Source organism: Dipodomys spectabilis, unplaced genomic scaffold (assembly GCF_019054845.1).
Source record: "Dipodomys spectabilis isolate Male_0828 unplaced genomic scaffold, ASM1905484v1 ptg000052l, whole genome shotgun sequence".
NCBI classification, from domain to species: domain Eukaryota; kingdom Metazoa; phylum Chordata; class Mammalia; order Rodentia; family Heteromyidae; genus Dipodomys; species Dipodomys spectabilis.
In genome coordinates this window covers 1,264,470-1,287,026 of record NW_024870729.1, presented here as the reverse complement: position 1 = coordinate 1,287,026, position 22,557 = coordinate 1,264,470, and the positions used below count along the sequence as shown (strand labels likewise).

The following is a 22,557-nucleotide window of genomic DNA, read 5'->3' as shown; positions in this document are numbered from 1 at the left end:
AATTGAAAATTCTTGGACCTTTTGTCTACTTTATATCGACAAATTCCTTACTTCTAATCTACCAAGTAAAATAATGAGAGAGAAAAAGAATGGACTGAAGACAAATTGAGATTAACTACATCAATGTTACCACCAAAGTCTATCACTGATCTAATGACAGACTTCTTCTCCTTTATTCCCTTTCTCTCCTTTACTCTAGTTTTTTTTTAACCAATCAACTTCCTCTTTAACCATACCTTCAGCCACACCTTATTTTGGGACATATCATTCAATGCTTGGTAAGAAATGTACACATTATCCTGCCCATGTAACTGTAACTCCTCTGTACAGTATGTTCACAAATAAAATTAAATTAAATTAAAAAAAAAAAAGAAAAGGTTATGAAAATGGTTTGAATATCAAGGCATAAGCAATGTCTTCAAAATCTAGATCCCTGTAGACAATTCAGTTAGCTTGGTGTATAATGATTAAACTTCTCACATATTCCAAAACAGATCAGGAAGTACAGGCAAGTTCCATCTTGGCCTCCAGTTGTTGAACCAATTGTTTGTCCACATGGTGATACAACAAAGGAAGAAGATTGCTGGGAAATCCACTTTTTTAATCTTCAAAACTTACTGTTGGTTTATCCTCCTACTCTGACCAAAAAATATTCCCTATTGCATAGAGTTAATTCTCCTCCAGCCAATAAAAACATGTATAACATGTACATTTAGAGAGAGAGAGAGAAAAGAGACATATAGAGATACATAAGAGACTATTGTCATTTATACCCATAATATCCTTACTTTAAAAAAATTGTTTCAGTGTATTCACCCAAAGAGTCCAATGTCTCTCATTCCAAAAAATAAACACAAAAACATAAAGGGAAAATGACTTCTGTTCTTATATTGTAGTTCTAAGAAAACACAATAGTTGTTGTAACAGTTAAGCACAGAAACTATAGCTGATATCTTCTTAAAGTTTCAAAAATCAAAAAATTCTTTTCTGACAAATCTTAGACAAAGGGCTAGATTACACATTCATGTTCCAAACTTTACTCTTCAAATAAAGTGGTGTTGTCCTGTAACACTACCCTCTCCTTTGCATCTGCCAAGTTGAAAGGCACTCCTAGAAAGGGCTATTTATGTGATTACAGGCAGGCTGAGAGGTAACATGGGGGAATTTGGGGAACAGCTCTAGCACTAATCATGTATGCAGATGTCAAGCTCAAGAATAATCCTCAAAAGTTTACATCATGGACAGAAAAAGGGAAAGCGGACAAATATAGTCATACTACTCCATGTGCATATGTGAAAATGGAACAAGGCAATTTGATGAGATTAATGTGGAAAGGTGGAAGAGTTGGGAGAAAAATGAAGGAAAAGTTGACTCTGATGATTATTCACTATCTTAAATGGACATTTCTCATTGACACTAAGAAAAATAAGAATTTTTAAAGTTTCAGAGAGTAGTCAATTCAATAAAAAGAACTTATTGAGCATTCATTCTTGATGGTGCTGCCTATAAATGGTCATGAACAAAATAAGCATGGCCATGAAGTTGCAGAGCTTCTGCATGGCAAAGGACATAGCTAGCAAGATCAATAGAAAGCCCATGCATTGGGAGAAGATCTTCACTAGCCATACAACAGACAAGGGTCTCATATCTAAAATATACTTGGAACTCAAAAAATTAAATCCCCCAACAACAAATCCTCAAAGAAACAAGTGCCCAATAAATAAGTGGGCTAAAGTCTTAAAGAGAAACTTCTCTGAAGAAGAAAGAAGGATGGCCAATAGACACATGAAGAAATGCTCAACATCCCTAGCCATAAAAGAAATGCAAATCAAAACAACATTGAGATACCACCTCACTCCAGTTAGAATGGCAAAAATCAAGAACTCTAACAACAACAGATGCTGGAGGGGATGTGGACAGAAGGGAACCTTACTTCATTGTTGGTAGGAATGTAAACTTGTTCAACCACTTTGGAAAGCAGTATGGAGGTTCCTCAAAAGACTTCACATAGAGCTCTCCTATGACCCAGCAATCCCACTTTTGGGCATTTATCCAAATGTTTACAAACAAGACCACACTAAAGCTACCAGCACAACTATGTTTATTGCAGCATTATTTACCATAGCTAAGATATGGAACCAACCCAGATGCCCCTCAGTAGATGAATGGATCAAGAAAATGTGGTATATATACTCAATGGAATTCTATGCCTCCATCAGAAAGAATGACATTGCTCCATTTGTTAGGAAATGGAAAAACTTGGAAAAAATAATATATTAAGTGAAGTAAGCCAGGCCCAAAGAAACATAGGTCCCATGGTTTCCCTTATTTGCAATATCTAGTATATGTATGAGTCAAGCGGAAAAGGTCAGATAATGTGATGTTAGGAAAATGAACACTTAGATATGTATTTTAATGTTTTCTTCTTTCATGCATTTGTTTCTAACGCATTTATAAGATTATTTCTTTGTTGCTTTGTATGTCCCTCCCCCACAGTATAACCCCTGCTTTCACTATATTTGATGTCAGTATAACTTGTGGAGGAGATGGGGAAAAACAAGTCGTTTAAGGATACAGGTGGACCTGTTGCAACAATGAGAAGTACAAGTTGTCATGTCGAAAACGAGCTTTACAACGTTGGTGGTGGGGGGAGGATTGGGTGAGGGGGTGAGGGGGGGAGGCTGGGAAGGGATGGGAAGGGTAAACAAAGGAGGAGGCTGCAATGCTTGATAAGAAATGTACTCATTATCCTGCCCATGTAATTGTAACCCCTCTGTACAGTATGTTCACCAAAAAAATAAGAATATAAAATAAAATGAAAAAAAAAAAAAAGCATGGCCATTACCCACACACAATTTCAGAAGACAAATGAAAGTAAAGGTTCAGAGTGTGCCAAAGTCCACAGAATTGCAGTTTGGACACTCCATCTCCAATACTTTGGAGACAGCACCGCTGAGCAGAGATAACCAAAAACAATCTTTTTTTTGTTCTAGTTTGGAGGAAGTAACTTGCTAATGCCTGAAAGGGTGTCTACATAAGGAGACATCCAAAGATAATCTAGGTATAAAGGACAGAGAATCTCAGCGGCTTTCCTAGAGGATCACTTTCCTCAGGAAGAAAACTACATAATTTGGGGGGTAAAGCTAAGAAACATAGCTTATGGATATATACGCTATCCTGGAAGAGCAGTGAACACAATATGACTAAAAGAGGCCCCTTAAAGGAAGAAAGAGTAGACAACACAAGAAAAGAAAAACTCTAAGAGGACAAAAAGCATCAGATAACATTAGATAATACAGTCGTAAATGAGAAACTAAAAATATTAAAGGAACTCAAAAAGCCCTTATCACCATACTTATTAAGACAGTAGACTTTAATTATCTAAAATACTGTCTAATAAAGCTCCTTCTAACTTAATTCATAGATATAAATGCAATATCTACAAAGAAGTAATATTTTCCTTCATATAAAGCATGCAAAAATGTTCAAATCCTGAGTTCATTTTGCAGACTAAACATAAATACCTTCTCTCAGATTAGATTTCACTAGGATTTTAACAATATATCACAACAGTCAATTATATGACTCTAATTATCTGAAGAAAGATAAATTGTCTTTAGAATAGAAAATGTCACTATTAGTTTTTGCATAAAGCTTTATCTATTTTGTCTAGCTGCTAAAAAGATGTTGAGTCATATTATAATATATTCAATATATTTATTTAAAAGAAACATATCCTAGATTGTTTACCTGGTGGCATTTGCTGGGCTACTAGCTTCTGATGTGGATCTGAGTAAAAACAATATTAAATAGTTAGTATTAAGCTAATATTGTTTTGAGACTGAAAAATGGACCGTTTTATACCCAAAATACCCCCTTTAAACCCTTTAAACCCTTAGGCATGGAAATAAGTTGTATTCTTATTTACCTAGACTCTAAATCCAACCTAAAGCACCAAATTTTAATTCTCCAATAGAAAAAAAGAACCAAGATAGGAAACATCTTTTGTTTCTTAGGAATTCCAGATGGAAGCATATGGTAGAATATTTGCATAGTAATCAAAAGGCTTACTATTACACTCCTCAAAAACATTATCCTTGTGACTTTTAAACACAGAATATAAAAACTTGTCTCTAAAATCCTAAATTTGGTCTTCAAGGTGTATGGTACCTTTTGATTTGTTGATATATAAAGTGCTACATTTTGTAAATTAAAACTCACATTTACTTCGGGCAGCCTGTCAGATTGGACTGGCGGAACACTTTCCCTTTCTATTACACATATACCAAAGAGCTAGAAGTACACTAGCACAAAAGTCTAATATAAAATTGAGAATATCTAGCAGTGAAAAGTGAAGAAGCTCTTCAGAAAACAGGAACCAAAGCTAAAAACAAAGCTATATCCCCTAAGGTATGTGCTTTTAACAAATATAGCTTGGAAGAACTTTAAGGCTCAGACCTTTATATGATGGTCTTGAAGATAGATAAAAGCTATAACCACTGGTTCAGATCATAACAGGCAGATTACATGAGCAATGTGAATGGAAAAGATGAACGAGAACTTCAGAAAGATAGAAATATTTAACATCTCTACAGAGGTCAAGGCAGGAAATAGGCAAAGAAATGATCATTGTTAAAAAGACTGAGTGGTTAACAAACTGATGGGGGAACCAAACAATGACAGATCAATATAAAAGTATAATTATGAACTGTCCAGTAGGCTATAGAAAGGCCAACAATGAGAAAGTCCTCCTTAGAATAGTCATATCAGATGGAGAGGAAACAGAATGGGGAAGAGTCAATAACTGAAGAAAATATGAATGATATTTTTCCAGAATCAGTGAATCAAAATCTAATATTGAGTAATATTTAGACTCAAAGCTGGATAAAAATAAATTAGATGAAATCATACAACAATAAAATAAGACACATAGGATGACTTAGAAACCACCTAGAAAAATAAATGATTTTAATTAATGATTTCATGATTTAAGGAGGGAGCATATGGCATAACCAGATTGACAATCAGTGACAGTAATAAGTACTGTAAGACTTTCAAGCAAGTGACTTTCAACCTCCCAAATGCTCTGTAACCATCTAGCTATCATTCAAAAGTGAATGGGAGAAAAGTCATGTCCAGACAGTTAACACAAAAGGTTTGTAACACAGAGACATTATCTGAGGGCAAAAAGGTTGTACTACAGGGAAAAATGGACATTCAAATTAAATAAAAGTAAATGGATTCAACAATGAATAATGAGCAAAACAAGTGATACATATATATATATATATATATATATATATATATACATAAAGTCTTAACAACTTATTTAATTTAAAATGATAATAACAGTGACTAATGGAAAGTGTGTTCCTTTACATAAACACTTGGAAGAAGTTAAAAGCTAAACAACAATAATATGGAGATCAATGATTAGCATTTTCTGTTAAAAGACCTATTCCTTCTGATTTTCAGAGAAATACAGGCAATATTGACAGAACATAGACATTTTAAAAAATCACTTCTGCTAGGCATCAGTGGCCAGTGTAATCCTAGCTACTTAGGAGGCTAAGATCTGAGGATCACAGTTCAAAGCCAGTCTGGGCAAGGAAGGTCGCAAGACTTTTATCTCTAATCATCAAAAAGCCAGAAGTAATGTTGTGGTTCAAGTGGTATAGCACTAGCCTTGAGCTAAAAAGCTTAGAGGCAGTGCCTATGCCCTGAGTTCAAGACCCAAGACTGGCACAATAATGATGATGATGATGATGATGATGATAACAATAATTCCAAATAATGTAGTACTAACACTGTTAGATGACTCATCCTGCCTCTTTGCTTTCTTTGGCTTCAATATCCTTTCCCATGAACTTTTACCAGGCAAAGATAATATCAAAGATAAATGACCTGAAACCTGTAGTATCCAGTAGAGTTGTTGAAATTCAAATGAATAATCATTTTTAAAAAATGCTTCCCTGGTACACACTAAAACCAAAGGCTGTGGTGCTGAACATTCCAGATTAAACTATGGGAGCTGGAATGTATGTTTTCCTGTGGGTGATGCTATCTTCCCCCTGTCTATTCTGGTGAATAATGATTATGTTAACATTTCAGGATGAAAAACGAAACAATGGAGAAAGATAACATTACAGATAGATGAATGTGTGTGTGCATTGTACATGGAGGGTTGTCTGTGTAGCTTTAGTTTGTGTTTTAATGTGCTGGCCACTTAAGACATGCCAAGCATTCTACTCCATATTGGTTACACAATGTCGAGTAAGATAAACCTGGCCTCTACCCTCTGAGACAACAGAATGTAAGACCTACGTCCCAAGGTGCAGAAAAGCTAACTACATCCACTTTCTTCAACAATACATGGTAATTTACTCATGATAACAGAGCGCACAAAATAAAGAAAATTAACCATTTCAGTTTGATATGTCTAATGTTTGTTTCCAAAGTGCATCTTTCAGTAAGAGATAAGAAAGAGTTAAGCATAGGAAAATAGTCATTCTTACTGAACAAATGCTTGGATTTTTACCCTGAAATAGAATAGCTACCAGGGACAACTCAATTTATAATTCAGAAACATTAGTAGGAAAAAAATGCTATTTGTTGAAGGTAAAAATAACATCTTGTAATTGAAGATAAAAAGTCAATATAATAAATTTTTCTCAACCAAAATTTTCATAAAAATTTATAAATCTAGATTTATGGACTGTCTCAGTTTATCAAATTTTAGACACTAGTTTGTTTACCCAAGAAGTATACTAAAGTACCATCCAAACTGGATTATTTTGGCACTATATATATTTTTTCTTCTATTTCTGTGTGTGTCTGTGTATGTGTGAGCCACGCATGCATGCCAGTACTGAGACTTGAACAGAGAAAATTATGTTCTCATTAGGCTTATTTGTTCATTGGCTGGTGCTCTACCATTTGAAGTTTACTGCCAGTGCAGCATTTTTGTTGGTTTATTAGAAGCATAGAGTTTTCCCCCTGGACTGTTTTTGAACCATGATTCTCTGAGCTGGGCCTCCTGAGTAACTGGAATTAATGAGTCTCAGGTATGAGCTATTTTTCTTTTCGCATTGCATATATATTCTGTTAGACATGGATAATTATATTCTTTGTACTTTTTTCAGAGTAGACATCTAATAAACATTTAGTGAATGGAGTAAAGGCCTAATTTATTAGGAGTAAAAATTCCTACTTATAGTCTGGTTTTCTATTCATTGTCTTACCAAAAATTATGAGTTATGAATTAACCATTTATTCTCAGTTCTCAACATGTATCTTCTAATTCACATACCTGCTGGTGTAAGTGTGCATACTCTCTTCTGATCTGGATCTATAAAAAAAATTAAAAGATAAACTTAACAACTTACCTACTTCATGAGTAAGAAGTTTAACTTTTTATAAAAGTACTTACTAATAAATGATGTCCAGATATCACTGAGTAAAGGTGCAAATACTAGTTTTATTTTCTCATATACCTCATCCTCAAAGAGTATAAATTTCAGACTTTTCAATAAGAAAAGCATCAAGAAATCCCAGATTTGTTTTTTTCTTTCTTCTTTTTCAGTACCTGGGTTTATACCCGGGCCTTAAATACAGCAAGAACTCTGACACTGAGATACTTCACAGGCCTGTGTCTTACCACTTCTAAACATGGGATATGTAACATTTGAACCTGAATGTCTGGCTCTGCTATAACCCAACTTGTAATTTTTCATTCCTTGTTCAAAATTGATTATGCCTTGTAAACTAAAACCTAGGCTGATTTCTAGACAAAACTTCCCTTTCTCACAGAAGAATGCTAGTTAAAGAATAAATCCCAAATATTATGCCAGGAGCTGGTGGCTCATGCCAGTAATTAGCTAGCTACTCAGGAGGCTGAGATCTGAGGATCGTGGTTCAAAGCCAGACCAGGCAAGAAAGTTCGTGAGACCCTTATCTCCAATAAAACCACCAGAAAACTGAGAGTAACACTGTGACTCAAGTGGTAGAGTGCTCAACTTAAGCTGAAGAGTTGAGGGACAGACAGCATCCAAGCCCAGAGTTCAAGCCCCACAACTGACAACAAAAAAAATAGTGTATGGTAGAGGCTAGCAATGAGGCTGAGTAACTGCAGAAGTAGCTAAGCTGTTCTGTACACAGAAAAAAACTAGAGCTCAGCCAAGTCTTAGCATAGGTCCCAGGACTTCAACTACACCTGGACTTCAACTCTCAACTACACCTGGAAGCGAAGCAAGGCCATGTCATCCATAAAGCCAAAATAATTTTTTAAATGCTGGATCAATGACCTTCAGAATGCAATGGGAAAGTGAGCAAAGTGTGTGCTTGCCAGGCATGGATCCATTAAGCCCCTGGAATATAGTTTCTGGGCCCAAGTTCACAGTCTCACAAGTTTGTAAACACATGCACAGCAATTGTTTTAAGTAATTTTGGCCTTAAGACAAATAAAAATGAAACAGCCTACATATATTTCTTGACCAGGTGAAATACCTAGAGTTTATGATAATAAATGACAACATTGGTGTTGATACTACAAGAAAATAATAAATTCACATATCAAGAATGATACATGATTTTAAAAGCCACTTCTGTGTATGAACACTTGTAATGACTACAGAGATACATACAGGAAGACAAGCCACAGCCTAACACAGGAAAGATGGATGAAGAATTGGAGAGTGACCTCACAAAATCAAACTGAATGTGAGATACAAAGTTTAAAATAACATGTGAAAATATAGTCACAAATGTAAAGGTGTACTTTCATGTATTGCCAAGATGAAGAATCAGACCAGATTTCTCCCTCTCCTGCCTGGAACCAATGAAAACCCAGACTAAAAATATGAAACAATGTTTTTCAGTCCTTTGATATTATTTTTGAAATTTTTTATTGTGATTAAGTGGTTAAATAATTTCCCAAACTTCACAGTATTGTGTGATAGTGATGCTTAGTTAAAGTCACAAACACATTCTAACTTTCATGGGGCAAATTTTCTGTCATAGTCTATAACATTTATGAGTTCTATGAACTTTGCAATACAGTGATTTCTTCCACATTGGGTGATATGTACATTTCTTTTGTTTTGCGTAGCATCAGCTGTTCCCTCTTTCCCATTTGTTCCCTCCCTCCCATCGCTGCCATTGAGTTGCTTAGTTCATTTTGATCAATGTCCAGTGCAGCTGATGGGTCCCGCTGTTGTATGTTTTTCCCTGATTCCCTCTAGTTCTGTGTCGTCCTCCTGGTTTCCCTCCAGTGTGCACATATATACCATATATGTGATCAGCAGCATGGGGTTATTTAGTAATGATTCAACTAGATGAGTGGAAGTCCTTTGTTTCTTAAGTCTTGTTAATTTTGTCATATCACCTTGCATTTTGGATTTAACATCCACTTATCAGGGAGACCATGTACCGTTTGTCTCTTTGTACTTGGCTTGCATGGCTCAACATGATTTCTTCTAGCTCCATCCATTTCCCTGCAAATGCCATTATTTTGTCCTCTCTAATGGCTGCATAATATTCCATTGTGTATAGATACCACAATTTTTTGATCCATTCATCTGTGGTGGGACATCTGTGTCGTTTCCATATCCTAGCTATTGTGAACAGTGCTGCAATAAACATGGAGGAGATGCATGTGTCCTTGTTGTTCAGGATAAATGCCTAGAAGTGGTATGACTGGGCCATAAGGGAGGTCAGTATTTAGCTTTCTGAGGATCCTCCAGACAGCTTTCCAAAGTGGATGCATAAGTGTACATTCCCACCAGCAGTGTAATAGGTTTCCTCTTTCTCCACATCCCCTCCAGCATTTGTCGTTGGCTGATTTGAGGATGTGGGACATTCTGACTGGGGTAAGGTGGTATCTCAGGGTTGTCTTTATTTGCATTTCCTTCACAACCAGGGATGTGAACATTTCCTCATGTGTTTCTTTGCCATTTTTATCTCTTCTTCTGAGAAGTCTCTCTTTAGTTCCCTTGCCCATTTAGTAATTGGTTTGTTAGGTTTGGGAGGGATTAGTTTCTTGAGTTCCCTGTATATACTGGATATTAACCCCTTGTCTGATATACTGCTGGTAAATATTTTTTCCAATTAGTTGGTTGTCTTTCTAGCTTGGTTGCTATAGCTTTAGCTGTGCAGAAACTTTTTATTTTAAGGTAGTCCCATTTGTCAAGTCTCTCTCCAATTTGTTGTGACCCTAGGACTCTGTTCTGGAAGTTCCTGCCTGTGCCTATAAGTTCAAGTGTCTCTCCTACTCTGTCCTGCAGTAGTTTCAGAGATTCGGGTTTGATGTTAAGGTCTTTAATCCATTTTGAGTTGGTGCATGGTGATAAGCTGGGGTCCACTTTTAGTTTTCTGCACGTGTGGCTGCCCAGTTTTCCCAGCACCAGTTGTTGAAAAGGCTGTGTTTCTTCCACTGTATGTCTTTGGCTCCTTTGTCAAATATCAGCTGACTGTAGGCATGTGGTTTTATTTCTGGATCTTCTATTCTATTCCATTGGTCATTGGGTCTGTTTTTGTGCCAGTACCAAGCTGTCTTTGTTATTATGGCTCTATAGTAGAGTTTGAAGTCTGACATCGAGATCCCTCCCATGTTTTCTTTTTTTGCCTAGAATTATTTTGGCTATTCTAGGTCTTTTGTTGTTCCATATGAATTTTTGGACTGTTTTCTGTATTTCAGAAATGTACATCATTGGGATTTTGATAGGAATTGCACTGAATTTGTATATTAATTTTGGCAGTATTGCCATTTCCACTATATTAAGTCTGCCTATCCAAGAGCATGGAAGGTCTTTCTATTTCCTGGTGTCTTCTGTCATTTCTTTCTTTAAGTTTTTATAGTTTTTTATGTCTTTGGTTAGGTTAATTCCTAAATATTGTATTTTTTGGGGGGGTGCTATTGTGAATGGGTTGCTTCCTTTATTTCCCTCTCTGCTTGTACATTGCCGGTGTACAGGAAGGCGACTGATTTTTGTGGGTTGATTTTGTATCCTGCTACATTGCTGAAGTGATTTATAATTTCTAAGAGTTTGAGGATGGAGTTTTTGGGATCATGAAGGTATAGTATCATGTGACCTGCACAAAAGGATAGTTTAACTTCTTTTTTCCCTATGTGGATCCCTTTAATGTCTTTTTCTTGCCTTATTGCCCTGGCTAACGGTTCTAGGACTATATTGAACAGGAGTGGAGACAGTGGGCATCCTTGCCTGATTCCTGATTTTAGGAGAATTGGTTGCAGTTTTTCCTCATTAAGTATAATATTGGTTATTGGTCTGTCATATATGGCTTTTATTGTTTTAAGGAATGTTCCTTCTACTTCTATTTTCTCCAGAGCTTTTAACATGAATGAATGTTGTATTTTATCAAAAGCTTTTTCTGCATCTATGGAGATAATCATGTGATTCTTTTTTTTCTTGCTATTGTTTCAAACATATTTATTTATTAATTTATTTTTTATTGTGAAAATACTGTACAGAGGGGTTCCAATTACATGGGCAAGAATTATGTGATTCTTGACCTTGGCTCTGTTGATGTGTTGGATTACATTTATTGATTTACGTATGTTAAACCATCCTTGCATCTCTGGGATGAAGCCTACCTGGTTGTAGTGTACAAATTTTTTAATGTGTTTCTGGATTCTGTTAGCTAGAATTTTGTTAAGGATCTTTGCATCAGTGTTCATCAAGGAGATTGGTCTGTAGTTCTCTTTTTTGGCTGGGTTTTTGCCTGGTTTGGGTATGAGTGTGATATTGGCATTGTAGAATGAGTTTGGGATAGCTCCCTCCTCTATGTCTCTGAAGAGCTTGAGGAGTATGGGTATTAGTTCTTCTTCAAAAGTCTTATACAATTCTGTTGTGAATCCATTTGGTCCTGGGCTTTTCCTTGTTGGAAGACTTCTGATTACTTCCTGTATCTCGTTGTAAAATATTGGTTTATGTAATTGATTTACTACTTCTTTGCTCAATTTGGGCAACTTGTATTTCTCTAATAATGCATCCATTTCTGCTAGGTTTTCTTTCTTTAGAGAGTATAACTTTTGAAAATAGTTCTTTATAATTGTTTGGATATCTTGGGTACTTGTGACTTTTCCCGTGGCATCCCTGATCTTATAAATTTGGGTTTCCTCTCTTCTTTTCTTAATCTTGCCAAACGTATATCAATTTTATTTATTTTTTCAAAGAACTAGCTTGTTATTAATTTTATTTATAATTTTCCTATTCTCTATCAAATTAATATCTGCTCTTAATTTGATTATCTAGCTCTGTCTAGTAACTTTAGGTTCCATTTTTTCATGTTTTTCTAGCTGTTTTAATTGAAACATGAGATTATTTACTTGGTCTATCTCTATTTTCTTGATATGGGCACTGAGGGCAATAAATTTCCCCTCAGGACTGCTTTTGCTGCACCCCACAAGTTTCTTTGTGATGTATCTTCATTTTCATTGAATTGTAGGAACTTTTTAATTTCTTCTCTAATTTCTTCTGTTACCCAGGTGTTGCTTAGACGTTTGCTGTTCAATTTCCATGTATTTGAATAATTTCTGTGGTATGCTTTGTTATTGAGAACTAGCTTGATTCCACTGTGGTAGGATACAGGGGATTATGTCAATCTCCTTGTATTTGCTTAATTTTCGTGCATGAACTATGATATGGTCTATTTTGGAGAAAGTTCCATGAGCTGCTGTGCTGTTTTAGGGGTGAAATACTCAGTAGATGTAGTTAGTTCTGCTTGAAGTATGGCCTTACTTAATTTGGTAGCATCTTTGCCTATCCTCTGGTTGGTAGACCTGTCCTTTGGTGAGAATGGGGTGTTAACATCTCTTAGTGTTATCATATTGGGATCTATTTTATTCTGTAAGTTTGAGAGTATTTGCTTAACACATTTGGGTGCTCCAGTGTTTGGGGAATATAAGTTGATAATGGTAGTATCCTCCTCTTAGATTGTTCCCTGTATTAATATGTAGTATCCTTCCTTGTCTTTTTGTATTGATTTTAATGAAAAGTTTATTTTGTCAGATATCAGGATAGCTACTCCTGCTTTCTTACTGGGGGCATTTGATTGGTAGATCCTTTTCCAATCCTTCACTCTGAGTTTGTTTGTATGTTTGGCTGAGAGGTGGGTCTCCTGAAGGCAACAGATGATTGGGTCATGTTTTTTTAATCTAATCTGCAGTTTTCTTCTTTTGATTGGTGAATTAAGTCCGTTAATATTTAAGGATATTATAGAGAGATGCATTGTGGTCCCTGTCATTCTCTGTTTTCCTAAGTTTTCCTTCTTTCCTTTCCTCCTGTGCTTACTAAGGTAGACTTCTGTTTATACCTGTCTGGTGCGGGTCCCCGTTCCTGGTTGCTTTCTTCAGGTTGTGTTCCCCCCTCTTAGTATTCTTTGTAATGCTGGCTTATTCTTTATGATTCATTTATTCTTTACTATTAAAAATGTTCAATTTTCCATCGAATGTGAATGATAGCTTTGCTGGGTATATCAGTCTGGGCTGTCAGTTATTGGTTCTCAGGGCTCATATGGTACTTTTCCAGGCCTTTCTTGCATTCAGTGTCTGTGCAGAGAGATCTTCAGTGATTCTATTTTTTTCCCATTGTAATATAGCTCCTTCTTCATTTTTGCTGCATGCAAGATTGTTTCTTTATTAGTCAGATCTATCATTTTTATTATAACGTGTCTAGAAGTGTTTCTCCTGGGATTCTGCTTGTTAGGTGCTCTATATGCTCCTGTTGTGTAGGTAAGATGCTCTTTTTTAAGATGAGGGAAATTTTCATTGATATTCTTGTTGAATAGGTGTTGCATTACCTTGTTTTGATATTCCTCACCTTCATCCGCTCCAATTATACAAAGGTTAAATTTCTTGGCACTATAAGCTTGCTCTTGGATTTCCCTTCGGCATAATTTAAGTGATTTTTCCATATCTGTGATTTTTTGGTCCAGTTGGTGTATTCTGTCTTCTGTATCTGACACTCTAAATTCCATTTCATTCACTCTGTTAACTATAGCTTCCATTATGGTTTGCATGGAGGAAATGGACTCATTTATGGATATGATGTTGGTTCTCAAAGTACTAATCTCACCTCTCAATGTGGTGTGTACTGCCTCTATTTTTGTACTGATCTCACCTCTTAGTGAGGTGGGTACTGCCTCTATTTTTGCTGCACCTCCTGTTTGAGACCCTGCATCTCTTTTGATAGTTCGTCTCTGTGTTCTTTAAATTTCTGATCTATTTTTCGCTTTAATTCTTGAGTCATTGCCTCCAGCATCTCTTGGATGTAGCTTTTGCCTTCCATTCTGCTGTGCTCCCACTGGAGCTCTCTCCTCGGTGGCTGCTGGCTTTTGGGGGTAGCTTGCTCTCCTGGGTGTTGATAAACCTTGTAATTTTTCTCTGTGATTTTCACATGGGGATTCAGGGATTATTGGAGACTACTGTGAAATTTTGTTTTGATCAATAGGTGTCTGACTTTGCTTGGTTGCTGTTTCTGGGCTGGCGAGAGAGGCTGTACCTGGTCTCGGTTCTGTTGAGGGCCGATCTCCAGCTGCTGGTCTGACCAATGTAGGGCTTTTGGCTTTTGCTGTAGATCACTGGCATTTCCCACCTTTAAAAGGACTGAGTGGCCTAGACTGCTCCTGTTTACTCCTACAGGTGCTCTTGGTGAGATCTAATGTGCTGGATGTCCTTCCCAGTCAGAGTCTGCTATGAACTCCTGATTTTGTTTTTGTTTTTGTTTTTTGGCCAATTGTGGGCCTGAACTCTGGGCCTGGGTGCTGTCTCTCAGCTCTTCATCTCAAGGCTGGCACCCTACCATTTGAGCCACAGTACCACTTCTGGCCCTTTCTGCTTATGTGTTGCTGAGGAATCAGATCCAGGGCCTCGTGCACATGAGGCAAGTACTCTACCACTGAGCCACCTTGCCAGCCTGAGCTCCTGACAATTATCAGGTGCTGGCGGCCTGAGTTGTCCAATTCCTGGCCTGGGATATATGGGTCGGGTTTTGGTGGTGTTTGGGCTTCTGGTTCTCTTGCCCTGGACACCCAGGTCTTTTGCTGTCATGGGTGTGATTCCCAGGGGATGCAGTTCCCTGTTTTCCCCTCTCTGCTGAAGCATATGCTCAGCTTCTGACTTCAATAGGGAGGAGTTGGCTGTGTTGCTCAGGCACCAGATCCCCAGGCCTGGTGCTCGCTCTGGTCCCTGGCCTGGAGCACACCAGTTGGACCTGTGCTTGCTGTGTATCCTGCCTGGGTTACGCAGCTGGAAGTACACAGTCAAGTTTCTTCCACTATTGGCTGTTGTGACACAGGGGCACTGTTCCTGGCTTGGGTGTTTAAGCTCCCTTCCAGGGGCGCTCTTGATCTAGCCTGGCCAGCTGTATGTGCTCGACTGGCTGATGCAGCTCTCAAATAGTTTCCAGTTTTAGTGGGTCGTGTAGTCCAGGTGTTGGGGTAAGGGTCTGGGTCTAGGTCTGGAGGTTCCCACCAGCTCTGGTCTCCCTTTTGGGATACAGTGTCCACTGCAGGGTACTCACCCTGGAGCTAGTTGTTGTTTCTGTTCAATGTAGGTCGCTGGTTGCCACTGCAATCAGAGTTCAGTTGAGATGCTTGTGGGCTGGGCCAGGCAGTGGTGGCTCTGCGTGTTTCTCCTCTGTCTCTGCTTCTGTTGATGTTCAGGTCAGTGCCTTTGGCTGGGCCTCCACCCTCCAGCCTCTAGCAGAGGGGTGGGGAAGACATCTCTGTGCAGGTTCCATGTGCTGGGGTTTGTCTCTATTTATTGTCTCCAGATCAGCACCAGTACCTTGCAGGTCTTCTGCTCTGGAGTTCTGTGGGCGACCCGTGTAGTTCTGGGGTTCCCACCATGGGGCCAAGTGGCTTTTGGCAGGATGGAGCTCCTCTGCTGGGGAGTGAGTGGTGGGGGTCGGATCTTTGTGCAGGCTCCAGGCTCAGAGGTTTCTCTGTTCTTCATGATCAGCAGGTCTGACACAGGTAGCTCAGGCATCTTCTGTGTGGGTGATCTGCAGATGACCCCCTGTGTGTCTGGGGACTGTGGCAGCCTCCGCCAAGCCAGGCTGGCCGCAGCTTTGTGCGTTGCCATGCATCCAGTAAAGGTTGGGGGAAGCGTCTTCACGCTTCTCTGTTCTGAACTTCTTCCTTCTCTTTCTTTTTTGTTTTTTCCTACCTCCTGTTTTCCTTGGGATATTTGTCTTTTTGTTGTCATCAGTCTCTTGGGGAAATTAAGCGTTGGAACTAGAACTGTCTTTTCGGTTGGAGAGAGCTGTGGCATTTCCCTACTGTCCTGTTGCCATCTTGGTTCCCCCCTCCTTCAGTCCTTGGATATTACACAGTACTACAGTACAATAAAATCCAATAAGAGAAATAAACAAGGGGAATGATGGCCAGACCTGGTGTCTGAGTGATTCTCAGGGCCCAGCAAATGGACTCAGTTTCCAGAACCCTGAAGACAAGGACTAACACACCAAAATACAGACTCATTTTCCACTCCACTTTCATTGGCCTACCAGTTGCCAAGAACAAAGGCCACATCTCTGGAAACCTCGCAAACAGAAGCAGTGTTGCTTCCCAAATTGATTGCCACAGTGTATTTGGAGACAAACTCCGAGACAAGTTGAGGAGCAATTGTCCTTCTATGAAAATGGAGAGATACCACAGAAGAATCGGGATGTCGTGAAGGAAGCACTGGTTCAGGCAGAGGAAGCAGTTGCTGAAATTCCTAAGAAGCTTAAGAAACACTTGAAGAAAGAAAAGAAGCAACTAGCTGCTCTCTATGGCATCCCCAGAAAATAGCAGTAGTACTCCAGAGAAGAATGAGGAAACACATGAAAAACCCTAAAAGAAGAAGAAAACAAAAGCCCCAGGAAGCACAAGTCCTCCCAAGAGGAAGAAGCTAAGGAGGAAGTGGCAAATGAACCAGAAGAGGCAGGCAGCCTCCATACCGAAGAAAAAGAGAAATTCTCTTCCATTGAGGAGCAAGTCAGCAGAGGGCTTGAAGAGGCTGCTAGCAGCAAAAGCCATGCCAAAATAAAGAAAAAGCTCAAAAAAAGCATCCTAGGATTAGAATGGACATTACCTGGGGGGAAGGGCATGGTCCAAGGTGACTCTTCTCATCCTATGTCCTAAACCCCAATAAAGACAAAATTATAGAGAAAGAAAGTCAGAGAGAGAGAGAAGGAGGAAGGAAGGAAGGAAGGAAGGAAGGAAGGAAGGAAGGAAGGAAGGAAGGAAGGAAGGAAGGAAGGAAGGAAGGAAGGAAGGAAGGAAGGAAGGAAGGAAAAGAAACAAGGCAAGATTTTTCACACTGAATTTCAGTGCAACTGAGTCCCTAAGCTGATAGTAGAACTGGAAGTGAGGAAGGAAAGTCAGAGGGAAAGAGATGTGCAGAGGAAAGCACTGACCTCAGTGCAGAGTAATGCACAGTGTGTCCAAAAGAAGAACTCAACATAGGCAGAGGAACAACAATTGACTGAAGCAAATAAAATGAGTAATCACTTGTGCTCACATGAGAACACAAGTTGAAAAATAACTCATAATTCTCAGACACTGACTTAGGTGGAAATGCTCAAATTGTACAACTTCATCATTGGTGACTCTTCATATCCTTCTTGACAAAGTTCGAAAGCAATGGTGTTAGAACAACTCTATACTCTTATTCAGAAAAAAAATCTATGGCTCTCAATGCATACAAAAGTTAATTCAAGGGGCTGGGAAGGTGGCTCAGTAGTAGAGCACTTGCCTTGCATGCATAAGGCCCTGGCTTCGATTCCTCAGCACTACATAAGCAAAAAGAAAAAAAAGCCAGAAGTGGCACTGTGGCTCAGAGTTCAGGCCCCACAACCGGACCCAAAAATAAAAAATAAAAATAAAAAGTTAATTAAAAATGAGAGAATAGATGACCATGTAAACCTGAAGCTACGAAACTTTTAGCAAAAAAGCATAGGAGAAAAACCTTTGTATTACTTGAGTTTATATAAGGTGAAATTGCTATAATGGATTTCATTAAAATTTAAAACTTTTGCTCTTGGAAAAAATGTAAAAGAATTCAAAGACAAACCTTAGAGAATACATTTGAACATATATGTATATATATTTAAAATATATATATATAGAATGTATAAAGAACACTCAACATGCAACAAACAACCCATTTCAAGAAATAAATAAGACAATAATAACAATCAAAATAAAATAATAAAAAGACAAAACACTCTATTAATAATTGACAAAGGATTTGATTTAAAATTTCTCTAAGATGATGTACACAGATAGTTAATGACTATCTGAAATGACTGCAGCCTCATTAGAGAAATTCAACATAAAGTTAATGAGATATTACTGTATATTATTAACAATGTTAGAGCTTTCAAGTATTAGGCCACAACACATTTTTTGTAAGGGTGTCAAAGAACTAGAACTGTCGTACATAAGATGGTATAACTGCTTTGGAAAACAATTGGCTCATACACCTGCTGTATTATCCAACAATTCTGTTCCTGTTATAAACCAAGAGGGGGGAAGGGAGAAAGATGGGGGGTGGGGGGAAGTAGATAGGAAGGGATAGGAAGGGGAAACAAAGGAGGAGGCAATAATGCTTGATAAGAAATGTACTTATTATCTTGCCCATGTAATTGTAACTCCTCTGTACAGTATTTTCACAATAAAATAAACCAAGAGAGAGAAGGCATATGTTCACATAGGGATTTACATCTGAAATTTGACAATGGGTTTATTTACATCAGCTAAAAACTGGAACTAACTCAACTGTCCATCAACAGATAAGCAGCTGAAAATCTGTATTTACATAACTAAATAATTTTTGATAAGAAAAATTATTTAAAAACATTGAAACAAGATCATGGATATATCAGATTAAATAACTGAATGATCTGAGTTCAAGCCCCATGACCAACAGGAAAAAATATAGAGAGTGATATAAGCCACATAAAAATAAGAACTTAATTATACTTCCATTTATATAAGTCTAGAAAGCAAAGTAAAACAGTCTTATTTACAAGTGGTGCTCGGAAAATGGTATATCCATACATAGAGAGAACTGAAATTACATCTGTGTCTCTCACTCATTACAAAAAATAACCAAAATGGATCAGACCTTAATCTAGTAAATCTGAAACTTTGAACTTTGTAGAAAAAAATGAAGAAAAAACACTTGAAAACATAAACACAAGCAATGACTTTATGAACAGGGCTGCAATAGCTCAAGAAATAGAACTGTATCAAATTAAAAATATTCTACAGAGCAAATGAAAACAATATTCTGAGGTAGTATCTACTGAGGTAGATACTACCTCAGAATATTAGACTATTTGAGAATTAGAGGAAATCTTGACCAGCCAGCTGTTCACCTGACATAAGACTAATACCTAGAGAATATAAAGAAGTTTTAAAAAATAACCATCAAAAGAACAAATAATCCAAACTATAAAATCAACAGATAAATGAATAGGCACTTTTCAAAAAAAGAAAGTAGAAATGAACAATAAATACTCAGAAAAATATCTTTAACACTCAGGAAAATCAAAATCGAAATTGAGATTTCCATTTCATCTGAATCAAAATGGCTACAGTCAAAAACAAACAAATTTTCCTTAACAAATGTTAGCAAGCATTTCAAAGGAGGAGAAAAGAACCCTTATATACTATAGGTGCAGTATAAATTAGTACAGACATGAATGATGCTCAAAAATCTAAATACAGCCAAGCACAGTAACTCATGCCTATAATAGCAACTACTCAGGAAGCAGAGATCACTGAGCCAGCCAAGGCAAAAAAAAAAGTTAGTAAAACCACATCTCAACAAATAAGCTGTGTGTGGTGGCACAATCTATTATGTAAGATACGTGGAAGGGTCTCCGTTGAGACCAGCTTTAGTTAAGGTAGTACACATCTGACATCCTGGCTATGTGAGGAGGGGAGTAAAATAAAACTAAATAAAAACAAAACTAATGATCCAGCTATACCATTCTTGAATCTACATAGATACACGGATATCAATGTGATCATATACATAAATATGATACCCAAAGGAATCACAGTCAATGTACAATAGAAATACTTGCACATTTTTGTTACCATAGCCAAACATGAAATCACTCTACGTGCCTATCAACAGTGAGTTAAAGAAAATGTAATACATATACACAATGGAGTAGTATTTGGTTATAAAAAAAAAAAAAAAGAAGATAGTCTTGTCACTTATTGGAAAAAGGATGGAACTAGAGATCATCATGTGAAACAAAATGAGCCAAGCTCAGAAAGACATACATCTTTTCAAAAAGTACTAACAGAAGGAATACTCTCAAGTGTACTATAGTACAAAACCAGTATACTCTACCAAGTATTCTACTCGAATACTATCAAATATACTCTAACAAACTGAGTAAATATACAAAAATAAAAGGAATAAACAAATTCCTAGATGAACATAGTTGCAAAAATTTCTCAATACCCGAGCACCAGAGGCTCATGCCTATAATCCTAGCTGCTCCGGAGGCTGAGATTTGAGGATAGCAGTACAAAGCCAGCCTGGCAGAAAGTCTGTGAGACTCTTATCTCCAATAAAGAACCAGAAAACCAGAAGCGGCGCTGTGGCTCAAGTGGTAGAGTGCTAGCCTTGAGCTGAAGAGCTGAAAGACAGCGCCCAGGCCCAGAGTTCAGGGCCCATGACTGACATAAAGATAAAGAAAAAGAAAGAGAAAAAGAGAAAGGAAAAGGAAAAGAAAAAGAAAGAAAGAAAAGAAACATAAATCAATTAACATAATACAACACATAAACAGAATCAAGTGCAAACACACACCACCATCACAATAGTTGCAGCAAAGGCCTTTTATCTTTTAAACTTTGCTCCTTTATTTTTCTTTAATGCTGGTTTTCTTGAGCCTAAAGGGTTTATTTGTTGGTTTGTTAGTTTTATTTGTGTGTTTACTGATTTCAACATTTCTTTTCTGTGTATGTTTGCCACAAAAGCTTTTGTGCTCAAGACTAGAACTCTGCCACTTCTGCTACAACTTTACTTCTGGCTTTTCGGAAATCGAGTTTCATATACTTTCCTGCCCATGCTTGCTTTGAACCATTATCCTAAAATCTCAGCCTCCAGAGGCACAGGCACCCTGATCTAACAGACACTTTGAGTCTAAAATTCCTCTGTTTTATATTATTCTCAAGTCTTCAAAATATAATTGATAGACATTTGAGAGAAAAAAAATAGAAACTGATCTTTATATATCACCCTGCACCAGAATCAACTCCAAATGGATCAAAAACTTTGAAGTCAAAGCAGACACTCTGAAAACATTACAGAAAGGAATAGGAGAAACTCTAGGGCTCCTTGGCACAGGCTGAAATTTTCTTAATAAAGAACCAGAAACACAGCAAATCAAAGAAAGGCTGGACAAATGGGATTGCATGAAACTGCACAGCTTCTGCATGGCAAAGGACATAGGTAGCAAGATCAATAGAAAGCTCACAGATTGGGAGAAGATCTTCACTAGGCATAAAATGGACAAGGGTCTCATATCTAAAATATACTTAAAACTCAAAAAACTAAATCCCCCAACAGCAAATCCTCAAAGAAACAACCACCCGCTAAATACGTGGGCTAAAGACTTAAAGAGAGACTTCTCTGAAGAGGAAATAACAACAGCCAATAGTCACATGAAAAACTGCTCAACTTCTCTAGCCATAAAAGAAATGCAAATCAAAACAACATTGAGATACCACCTCACCCGTTAGAATGGCTAGAATCAAGAAATCTAATAACAACAGATGCTGGAGGGGATGTGGACAGAATGGAACCCTACTGCATTGTTGGTGGGAGTGTAAACTTGTTCTACTACTCTGGAAAGCAGTATGGAGGTTCCTCAAAAACCTCCACATAAAGCTCCCCTATGACCCAGAAATCCTGCTTTGGGGCATTTACCAAACAATCACAAACAAGGCCATACTAAAGTCACCAGCACAACTAGGTTTATCTCAGCATTATTCACCATAGCTAAGATATGGGACCAACCCAGATTCCCCTCAGTAGATGCATGGATCAAGAAAATTATATATATATATATATATATATATATATATATATATATATATATATATATATATATATAACATATACATATATATATATATATGAATTCTATGCCTCCATCAGAAAGAATGACACCAGCCCATTTGTTAGGAAATTGAAAGACTAGGAAAAAATTATATTAAGTGAAGTAAGCCAGACCCAAGGAAACATAGGTCCCATGGTTTTCCTTATGTGCAATATAGCTAGTATATTTCTAGGACAAGCAGTAAAGGTCAAAAGCTATGTACATATGACCATATAAGATAATGCTAAGCGAAATGAATACCAAAATAGGGACACAAGTGGTTTTTTTTCTTTCTTGCTATTGTTTTTTTAATATATTTATAACGTACTATGGGATTTATTTTGTTTCTTTGGTATGTTCTTCCCCCATGGTATAACCCCTGTTTTCACTGCATTTTATTCCAGTGCCCTGCAACTTGTATATATTT

The 22,557-nt window shown here is 37.4% G+C and overlaps 1 protein-coding gene across 1 annotated transcript in view; it reads right to left on the bottom strand.

Moving 5' to 3' along the window:
* Positions 1 to 3,746: 3,746 nt before the first annotated feature.
* The window catches only part of Adam32 (ADAM metallopeptidase domain 32), a 98,736-nt gene continuing 79,925 nt past the window's right edge, over positions 3,747 to 22,557 (bottom strand). The window contains exons 20-21 of the mRNA XM_042679454.1: positions 7,310 to 7,348; positions 3,747 to 3,789 (exon numbers count right to left, since the gene is read on the bottom strand). Coding sequence (XP_042535388.1) covers positions 3,747 to 3,789; positions 7,310 to 7,348 — 82 coding nt within the window. The remainder of the gene's footprint in view (positions 3,790 to 7,309; positions 7,349 to 22,557) is intronic.